The sequence below is a fragment of the Corvus brachyrhynchos genome, unplaced genomic scaffold (genome assembly GCF_000691975.1).
Source record: "Corvus brachyrhynchos isolate BGI_N302 unplaced genomic scaffold, ASM69197v1 scaffold80, whole genome shotgun sequence".
Lineage (NCBI taxonomy): Eukaryota > Metazoa > Chordata > Aves > Passeriformes > Corvidae > Corvus > Corvus brachyrhynchos.
The window spans coordinates 1,566,999-1,578,023 of NW_008236769.1; the positions used below are offsets into that span (position 1 = coordinate 1,566,999).

The following is an 11,025-nucleotide window of genomic DNA, read 5'->3' on the forward strand; positions in this document are numbered from 1 at the left end:
TAAAAAAACCCAGTCTATTAGCTGTGGTGTTGGTTGCAAAATATCTGCTCCTGTAATTACTCTGATTGTTTATGTCATGGTAATAAGTCCTTAGATGTTGAGTCACATAAAAAGATTGATACACCAAAAGTGTAAATGGCAATTAAGGAATTTCATCAGGTGCTGAGTAAGAGACAATGCTTGTGACAGTTTAATTCTAGCCTTTGCTCTGCTTGTCTGTCTTGTTGAAACTCAGATCTCAGTTGTTAGGGGAAACCTGCTTAGAGACAGCTCCATGAAATCAGTGTGATTGCTATCCAATACGCAATATCAGTTCTCTCATATGGATCATGTGTTTTCTTTGTAGTAGAACTGTCATAAAGGGAGTAAGATCTAAAGACTATTCACTGTAAAAATATCACAAGTGGGTTTACACATCCAGTGTCATGCCTCTGGCATGTGGTAACACCAGGAGTGGCCATTAGGTAGTGAAAAAAACATCCAAATGCAGATAAAGTCCTTGCACGGAAGCACAGCCCGCTGAGATTATGCAACAGAAACATGGCCTGGCATTCCCTGGTATGAATGTCGTGCCCTTCCTTATGCGGCTCCTGAAACATTTTTGCATTTTTGCTCTGCACTGCTCACTATTTATTTCTAACAGACCTGATGAGAGAGATCCTGTGCTATTGATTGTGTTTTGGTTCAGCCGCTGCCAGGGGTACCACACCAGCCTGCACCCCCAAAGAATTTGCTGTAAATCAGAGAACAGCCTTTCTCAATGGCATGGAGAGTGGCTGTCCAAAGGGCCTGGCTGGGTGCCCACCACTACACGGTGAGATGAAGAAAGTGATGATGGAGCATTCAATATAAGCATTTCAGACTAACCAGAATGCTGCACAGTGGTAGACCTGGTGCAGTGCAATGCAGTGTTATAAAGAGTTTGAAACTGGGGAAAGCAAATGTGGCACTTCAGCAGAGACTAAAAAAGCACAGGAGCACCAAAGGGAGCTGTGGACAACATGGTTAAGTTGCAAGCAGATGGGAAGAGGACAGGGAACAGGCAATGAGCTGAAACATTGTTTGTGCATTTTGAAAGCTTCTGATGAGTGCAGAGCTCCACGACTTAGCTGCTATTGGTTAAATAGTGATAGGCACTGCTGAACTTTGTCCCAGCAGTTTGGAAATGGAAAGGTGGGTGGCACAACCTGTGCACGTGTCCTGGGTGTGCTTTGATTCCCAACAGACAGCGAGTCATGGAAGGTGATGAATTACAGTGTTTATGCATGGGTGTAAGAAGCTGTAAGTTTTAAATCATGGGCCTAGGGTGCTTACTGCATTTTCAGAAGAAGCCAGTTTACACTTTAGTGCATAAATATTGGTGGCATAAGAAATAATTCTGCTGTCTTCATTTCAATGAAACATGGTGTAATTGGGAATGAGAGGTGCCTTTGGGGCTGGTTCTTCAGCTACTGTTGAGCTCATAATTAGGAATTCTAATAACATTTTCAATAATCTTTAATGAATTTAAAGAGCACTTTTTATTTCTCTCTGTCTGGTTAATTTTAAACTCCACAGGTCATGAGTGATTTAAAAAAAAAAGAGTAAGATGGATATTTTTGCCAGTTACAAGCCAGACATCACTCAGGTCATGGGGTATAAGGAGCATTGTGGAGACACGCTGTTTGCCAGAGAATATAGGATGAATCTGAGCCTAGTACAGTGATACAGATAATTTGGGGTAACTCATCATGCATCCTGCTGCCACAGTAGCATTGGCTTTGCTCTTCCATGCTTGCCTTCACTGAGGACGGTCTGTAGCACTCTGCCAGAAAATATCTTGACCCACACAATTGCACTGAGCAATTCTTTTTCTCCATATGAAAATCTCTCATTTATATAAAAATATTGGACACACAGATGCTTTTCTTTAGTGCTCAGTGCTAAAAATCCTCCCCATTTCTTGCACATTGCATCAGCTCAGGCTAGAGCTTGTCTGAATACTTATTTTTCTGCAACATTCCGTGTTATGTATCTAAATAGATATTATGAAAATATATTTTTTTAAACTTCTCTTTATTTTTACATTCAATGCATGAGGACAGACAAGATGAATATTCATGACAAAATATAGACATACTGTCCTTGAAACAGTTAAAGTGTTTAAGAGTTTAAAAAAGTGTTTTAGAAACATTGTTTTCCAAAATTTCTCATTACAGAAAACTCAAATCTTTTAGAAACATTGAGTTATTGTGCATTAAGCCGTATTATGAAAGTCTATAGGTGTTTTCCGTCTTTGAGAAATCTGTCTCTGCATTACTAACAATCTTTAAGTAGCCTATTGATGGAGCCAACAGCCTCCATAATACACAGTATACACAGTTACAAACAATTGAAAAGTTATATTACAAAATATACAGTAGTTCCTTTTTACATTTTTATAGATAAACATTGCATAGTTTTCAAATATGTAATATATAACACAATCATAAGCCTTTTTCTCTATAACTTATGAAAAATTCTGTACACTCAAACAATTATAAATAAAGTGTAAATATATTTTAGTAAGAGTGTGGGGGGAGTGTACCAGGATATATCGTGCTGTCAAGTATTAAACAGAAATATTTGTTGGAATCTGCTTAACACAATGGCACAGTATGGCCTGGAGCAAGGAGAGGAGGTCATAGGGGAGATGTTACAAAGAGGAACCATAAAGTACTGATATCTCTGACAATTATTACACTGATTCTTTTGTAAGAATTGCTTTTCCCAAAAGAATTGCTTTTCTTGATGGCTTTACTTCAAGAAGCAAAATAAGGTGCACGTTGTTTAGGAAATGACTAAAAGTAGACTAAAATGTTTCCTCTTTCAATGGGTGGTCAATGGAAACTTTAAAAAACTTGAAAACAATTCTGGATATTTTTCTCATATTTTTCCCAATGAAAGAGGGCATGAAAAATGCACACTGGGATTTAAAGAAGCAGATTCAAAAAGCATCCAGAATTGTGAGAATAAAATGAAGAAGAATTATTGAAAATATAAAAATTCCACTTTAGAAATGAGATGCTGACAAAATTCTGTTTCAACTATATGAAGGATAAGGAAAATAACTTTAAAAAGAACATTTGACATAATTCTGCTCTTTGTTATTGCACTCCAAAAGAGCAGAATTATACCAAAACTAGATGTCTTTGGAAATTCACTCTGATTCTAAGCATTTTGTCACTGGCTCACAATTACAGAAACAGTCAGAATCTCAGTTTGAATGCAATTTGCAAATACATAGTTTGCCAGTTTTAATGTTAGTTTTAAAAAGTAAATTAAAACAATTTTCGCTTCTAAAATGCATGTATTTATCTGATTGCTGAATTTAACTTACTGAATTCCAAGCTCTACAGAAAACAACTATTCGGAAGTAGTTGTGTTCTAGCAGCACTGAGTGGCTGTGTTACGCTAAGGGTCTTCTCAGCATTTTCATTACACATTTAATTTAAAATTCAGCCACTTAAATGGGCTTTAAATGATGCTTGATTTACAATCAGCCACCTAAATTTTTTTGTAACGTTAGTGATTGGACTTCAGATATTATTCCATACTCACTAACATCTAAGCTATTGAAGACCAGCAGAAGTACTGAGTGCATCTTTGAAATGATCTTTTTCTGACCTTGGAATTATGCCTTCTGTCAGCCCATGATTCAGAGCAATCTCACAAGCATTTACTAAAAAATAAATAAAGATAACATTTGAGCACAAGCAGCTTCCTACCAAGTATTGCACTACCTATGGATTTGTTAGACATTGTAGTGACTGAACTCCTTATGGATTTTATTTGGGATTTGGATTGCTACATACAACTGCCAGTAAAATTCACATTATTTCCAAGCAGGGCGGTTTGGAGCACAAAGGGGTGGTGAAAACTCCTTTCTCTCCAGTAAACGTTACCAGATGTCCTGTGCTATCCATAATCTGCTCTGCAGGCTCCCTCTGTTGTAGGTCTAAAGCCAGTCTCCACTGCTACTCTGAAAACTCCTTCTGTGGCTCAGGCAAATGGAGCCACAGCTGCACACAGATTTTCTGGCATCAGCCCAAGCTGGCATAGCTGTCTCCTCTCCTACCCTGGCCACTTGTCCTCCTTCCTGTACCATCCCATAGTTGTGGGATTGCATGGTGAACAGGACTGAAGAGGACCATCTAGAGAGAGGAACGGCCGCACAATCACGTCCTCAGTCAGTCAAGAGCTTTGGTAGCCAACTGATGTCTCCATACGGAGTGCTTACCCTGCAGCAGCCAGAGGGAGCAGCAATTACTTTTATAGTCTTTAGCCTGAGATAATAAAAGATTATAACCCCTGTCTCCACTGTCAGAGGAGACAGAGAGGGCTCCAAACGGGCTTATGTGCACCCTTATGCCAGAGTAGGACTACCAGAGATTCTGAAGGATGTCCCACCATTTCATTTTCCTTCACACACAGAATAGATTTTGTCTATTCTAGGAAAGCTACTGTTTTCCATTTTGACCACTGCAGACAGGCCAATGAAAACATTAGCATTCCTTTCCCCACCCCCCCCTTTTTTTTTTTTTTTTTCCAGGGCTTTTTAGGTACTTTGAATTTCTGCTGAGTCAGTAGGTCAGAAAGGCTATTCTACAAAAGCATTGTTTATTTGCTTTTTTAAGTTTGAATTGATTGCCACTTCTTTCATCCCTCTCTTCATGGGACTACATCAGGATTTCTTTTGCTTGCTACTGATAACATTGGAGGAAGGTACCACACAGTAGATCCTCTGTGAGCAAATCTGTCATTAGCTTTGCAACTGAGCATAGATTTTCTAGGGACTCTGTCAAGCTTGTTTAACTCCATTCCTTGACGAGTGATGTATCACTGGCTTCAGAAACCTAACAAAATGTTCACTCTGTCCTCAGTGCAAAGTCCAAGGTGGTTTTGATGAGCCTGGCTGTCCTATGCTGTATCTCTGCTAATATGCATGGATCCAGTACTATAAAGCTGTGTTGTTTGTGCCTGTTTTGTCAACACAAGCTACAGCTGGTGCCCTTCTTCCACCTCTTTCTTCATCAGCCATTGCCATGGTGTTTTCATAAACTTCCATAGTTTTTAGCTGCTTGTCTTTGGCACCCTCCTGTTCAGCATTGACTTTGCAACACTTGCAGAAGCCACAGCAGTGTTTCCCACAAAAAGCAAGTGAAGACATAATTATATTGTCCCAGGGCTCTAGGGAGTGCATCCAGAGAGGTAGGAAATCCCAGTTTTGGAGCTTCTCAGGCAGCGAATGTGGCCGCCTTTTCTGCATAACGTTAATTACAACCACAGCAATAAAAAGAGCAAACAGGGGAAGGCAAACACCCAAAAGGACTGGCCAGCCTGCCAGTGACAGACCAAATACAAACAAAGGGAGAAGAAAGAAACAGAGGAGAAGATAAAATATAGCAAACCATCTGTACTGTGCTGTTATGTTTCCCAAGGTCTTGCACATGCGGATTGGCAGGCGGGTAAAAGGTATCGGATAAAACAGAATAATCCCAGAGACATTGAAGAAAAAGTGGCACAAGGCAATCTGAAAGCAAAAACGTGAGAATTTCATTAGCTAAAATGCCTTTAGATGCTCCTATGCACATGATAATTACTTTCATCTCTCAGGAAACAGTACTGTTGTCAATAAGGTGTGGGAACCATGTGAGAATTGTTCATTATTGGGTTCTGCATCCACAAATTTTCAATGAAAACATGGAAAGCACAAATTTGATAATGCACACAGGTTACAGAGAAATTTTTAATAGTACAAACTTCGATTTTACAAAAACTAGCTCTAAGTTTGTAAGGCACTGAGGAGATTCCTGGAGGGGGTCTTTGTCTTTGGGTCTTTATAATTCTTTGATTCACACACTTTAAATATTTGGGTTTTTTTAAAATTAGCATTAAAAGGTGCAGACTTGCTAAATCTTAGAAGTCACTTAGAATAAGAATAATTGAACAAAACAGTACATTCCCTGCTCACCTTATCTTATTTTCATTTTGTAAGTGTTATCAGACTAAAGTAAATATGAAAGTACAGGGGTTTTTTATAAAGTGCATTATAAAACCAGCATGTTATCATGAAATCTGAGCTTTATCAAGATAGCATCTTCTCATGATTACATCTATTCTATCATGCCTGAGGACAATAAAATGACTTCTGTAATTTTCTTGATTTATTTTAGCTAGTAAAAACATTCATCCTATTCACCAAGGAAACGTCATTATCTTTTCACTCTTTGATGCAGAGCATTCATTCAAATGTTATCTGCTGCCAGGTTCTATACTGGGTGGAAAGTGGGAGGCCAAAGCCAGGCTTCCTACTTTTCAAAGAGTTTGAGGCAAAACTGAATTCAATAAAACCCACTCAAATTACCTTTACCATGAGAAAAATAGATGCCATGATGCTCACTGCAACATCAGGTAGATAGAGAGCTTGCCAGCTTAAGGATTGTGCAGCCTTCACTTAGGTTACAGGAGTCCCTGTACACTGCATGAACTGAGTTAGGGTCCAGAGAAGGGAGCTTACTGAAGGAAGTCAGTAACCCTCAGAGGGTTGTCAGTATGTGGGCACTGAATTCCAAGCTGCAAAGACCCCACACTCGGGTCAAGTAGCCTCCTCTGTCTCAGTTCTGAATCAATTCACTCAGATCAAGACAATTTATGACAGCAAGATTGACTATATATTGACGTTCTGAGAATGTTTAATTGCAATCTTTTTGCTCTAGCAGTTGAAGTGAATACACTGTCATTAACAGCACACACAAAGTCAGGCACAACATGAACGGCATATTTGCATCACAGCCACTTTTGTCAGGTTTTTCTTCAGAAAAGTTACAAATTCTAAATGAAGTCAAGAAAGCATTGTTTTATACTGACCTGTAATGAATACTTTAATGTACTCCCTGGACTTGCTAAAGCTGCAAGTATAGCTGTTGTGGTTGTGCCAATGTTGGCTCCTAAGGTAAGGGGATAAGAGCGCTCAATGCTTATAACGCCAATGCCTACAAGAAAAGAAACAGGATTGAGTTGGTTTCAGAATGATGGAAAAGATAAAACGTGGGGATAAAGAACACAGTATTTACAACTTACCAACAAGGGGTGTAATAGCAGATGTGAAAACAGAACTACTTTGGACAACGAAGGTCATACCAGCCCCTGCAAGCATAGCCAGGTATCCAGCAAGCCAAGTAAAAGGAAATGGAAAATCTGAAAATTAGAGGGAGAACACTGCTGTTAGCATAACAGAGTGATCTATGTTACTGCTGTGACACAGCAGTGAAGACTGTTAAGCACTTAAAATGTAGATATATTGTTTGCATACTGGGTCTCAAATGACCATTTGGGGTCAGTTCTACTACTCTGATTTATCCTGTTTGCTGTGCTCCTTCTATAGTCTTGCACCACTGGATACACTTTGAGGTGGATACTAGTCTAGGTAGACATTTGTCCTGACCAGGGTAGCATGTGTGTTGTGATACAATTAGGTACCAGAAATGTTTCCGCAGAGGTCAACACAAAAGCTTCTGGGTGTCTTGAGAGCCTTGGTTTCAGCAACCAGGCACCCACTGCATGGATCAGATCTTCAGAAAGCTTTGAAGCCATCCTGAGAAAACCAAGCTTTTTGTTTGTTCTGACTTGTTTCAAGCAGATTATCTCCTAGAAATTCACTTGTTAACCCTTGCAAAAGACAGCTAATTACACTGATTAGGGAAACTGGGCACAAATGTCCCCTGTAGTCTGCATATTTATGGAGAGAGCTGAGAAGTGAGGACTTAATCAGTTGGGAAGACACAGAGGAACACAGAGGGATCCCAAATTAAATAAGCAGTACATGTCAACTGTTTGCTTTCTACCCCTTGTTTTTAATTTGGGCAGTGTTCTTTGCCCAGAAGACAGCTTGGGGACCACTTCGTTGCCTTCTGTGTTTCTGTGAACCCTCACTTCAACCACAGCCTGAGATCTGTGCCAGGATTGCTTTTCTCTGCTACAGTTTCTAATCTCTCCATTCAAGAGGGTATGAAGGAAAAGCAGCCTAGTGAAAAAAAACCCCAACATTTGCACTCAGTGGATCCAGGCTGAAAGAAACACCTGGACAGCACAGGGAAAGACAGAAAAATACCACTATTCAAGGCTGCCTTATCCTACTGAAGAGAGAGTTAGGCAGTGGAACAGGACAAGATCATTAATTACTACGAACTTCTTTCAACTTACTTTAGAAGGAATACACAAGCCCTGTGCCAGAGCAGGCAATCGCAATCTCAGTACTTTGATGCTATCTTTTGAGGATCGGAACACTACATTTCTAACAGCTAATCATTATACAGCTAGGAACAGAGCCTGGACTTTAGTCTCTAATGCTGTTAATCTGCCACATTTCTCAATCAAGATGTTCACTAATAGATTTTTAAACTAAGGAAAAGGACATGCTTGGGAGAAAAAAATGTTGAGCAGTGTGCATGATTTTCATTCAATAGTATTTTCTTTAGCTTATTCTATAATATCTTCCGTAACATGAGACATCAATAAACATGCTCAGTGTCCTTGTCATTCCTGAAAACAATCCTCAGGAAAAGCAGATAGTTACCAGTGTTGATTGTCTTCTTGATAACACTTGCCACTTGTCCTTTAAGCACAGAGTTTAATAGCTTAACAATCATTACCAAACAAGAGCACAGAACAAGCAGGGACAAAGCCAGAAGGATGAGCCCAATGGCAAGATCAGGCAGGTCTGAGTTTACAAAGAGGTGTTGGCCTGAAAAAGAAAAGGAAAATGAATTAGCATACCCACATTTTTGCCCAGCTCTGGTTTTCATTCACGCCCCTAAGAAAATGGGACCAAAGCACACACAGCTTGAGGGCTTGATGCAAAGAGGGAAAATGCCACCTCCCTTCCTCCCCAAAAGCCATGTCTGAGTGAGACAGGAGGGGCACTTCTGTGCACATGCTTATAAAATACACAGCGGGCTCCCCTATGGGCAGGCAGGAACTAGGTGACAATTTGCAACGGAGAGGAGTACAAAGGCAGGAGAAAATTTGGGGTGCTTCAAGCTGCATGGTGGGTCAGCTTTGCCCAGAGGTGGCTGCATGCCTGAGAAGGGCTGTTGGAAGTCCTGCAGGGCATGCATAGGGATGGAGATATCCTAGCAACCATTACAGCAAAGTAACCGTAGCTCCAAGCCATCTGAACATCGAGGGTGACATGATACTGAAGACCTCAATTACTGGTATCAGGGAGCATGGAAAGAGATCCTTCTGCAGCCAGATACCATGATGATGCTGGTAACTCCAGCTGTGCAGCTACACCAGCACTCAGGCTCCTCAGGCCATGTGTCTGTATGCAGGCGAGGGCTTCTGGATACACCTCTGAAGTGGTCTGTCAGCACTATTAGAAATCTATATACGTTTGTAGAGATATTGCAGAGAGGTAGTTCTACTACTTACATTTACTGATATACTCTGTTTCAGTTATATTCTTGAGGGTCCATGTCTCATTTCCATCAGTCCAGCAAAAGTCAGGAGATGTGCAGTTTTCTGAAGGTGGAATTGTGACATTCTGCAGTGTCTAAAGATTGCCAGACAAAGCAAATAGTTCAGTTGTCTACAAGAGCTCATGTAGAGTTTTCAAATCTTACTGCAACCAAGATTCATCAACTAAAAAGTCAAAATTGTAAGCTAGCACCACATTAATGACAAGGTAAAATTTTGCATTTGTAAAATAAATGATTGTGCTGTTACCCAAGTCAGTCAGTACAAAATTTAAAGATTAAAATATTCCCCAAATCTTCTACATCGTAATAACCATAGCACCAAGCCATTAGTAACTAAGGGCCTTAACTACTGATGACAGGTTTTGTGGAGCAAGGTTCACGTTTGGCTGCAGCTGTGGGACAGTGGCGTTCCTTTTCCAGCCAGAGCCACATCTTCCTTGGTCAAAGAAAGACCTCTTTACTGACATCTCAATGCAGTTCATGGTCTGGTGAGTACTACAGGGCTGTGAGTCAGAATGCTACAACACTAATGCAGCCTCACTTGCTGGATGAGCACCAGCTGCTCAAGCTGATTTTCTGTGCCTCAGTTTCCATGTCAGTAGAAACAGAAGTGCTGCTACTACTTTCGTTTTCAAAGTCCAAATGCCATCTAAGAGCTAATTACAAGCACTATGATTAGCATTACTAAATTAGTGAATTTCTGTTTATACCACAATAAAGCCTTTCTTAGAAGCTCTCCTAGCCTAGACATACTGCATTCTGACACCAGGTCCATAAATCCTTATGCTGATTAAGAAAGAGTTTGCTGACTGAGCTGTACTTCCACACAAGAACAGCTAACAGCCAAATGGACTCTGAACCATGCTCCTGAACACGAGGTGTCTTTCCAAAGTGCTTGAGTGATTTTCTTTTGCAGAAATGGGGAAAGAGAAATCATATTTTTTTGCTGGGTACTGCATACTGACACCTGCATTTGTACTCCTCTCCAGACGATGCAGGTGGGCAAAATTGGGAATGGATCTAGTGCCCCCACATCTCCAGGGAGCACCAGGCCCGCCATCCTGTCATCCTTTATAAACACAACACAATCTTGTTTCTCACCTGCCTGAATTTTTTTCAAACATCTGAGTTTCAAAGCAGCTGCATTAGATCAAAATGTCTGTTTTGCTTTAAACATATGGGGTCTGCATGTATTTATCCCTGCCATAAGTCTATTTAATAATTTTTGCTAGAAATGAGTTTAACCCACTAGGAATGTAAATAATTTAAATTATGTTCCTTTTCCCCCACCAAGTTCAGGTGAAACTTCTGGAGGTTCCACATCTTTTTGTAATTTGACTATAAGCTTGGCCAGTAGGCACACAGCCAAAATATAGGCAAACACAGAAAAAAGTGCGTATCTAGAAATATACACGTCCCTCAGCCTACACTTTCTGTGTAGTTGCTTGTCTCGTGTAGGACTCAGGGGCCCAGAGCTCTCCAGCTGAGGGTCAGGCTGTGCCTGCCGGGGCAGTGAGGGGCACCG

General features: G+C 40.4%; 1 protein-coding gene across 2 annotated transcripts in view; it reads right to left on the reverse strand.

The window, feature by feature from the left end:
• Positions 1–2,036: 2,036 nt before the first annotated feature.
• SLC34A2 (solute carrier family 34 member 2) overlaps positions 2,037–11,025 on the reverse strand; it is a 21,048-nt gene continuing 12,059 nt past the window's right edge. For both annotated transcript variants that reach the window (XM_008645012.2, XM_017727546.1), the window contains 5 exons: positions 9,454–9,574; positions 8,597–8,764; positions 7,102–7,218; positions 6,889–7,013; positions 2,037–5,551 (listed from right to left, as the gene is read on the reverse strand). In XM_008645012.2, the coding sequence (XP_008643234.2) occupies positions 4,976–5,551; positions 6,889–7,013; positions 7,102–7,218; positions 8,597–8,764; positions 9,454–9,574 (1,107 nt within the window). In that variant the 3' untranslated portion in view covers positions 2,037–4,975. The remainder of the gene's footprint in view (positions 5,552–6,888; positions 7,014–7,101; positions 7,219–8,596; positions 8,765–9,453; positions 9,575–11,025) is intronic.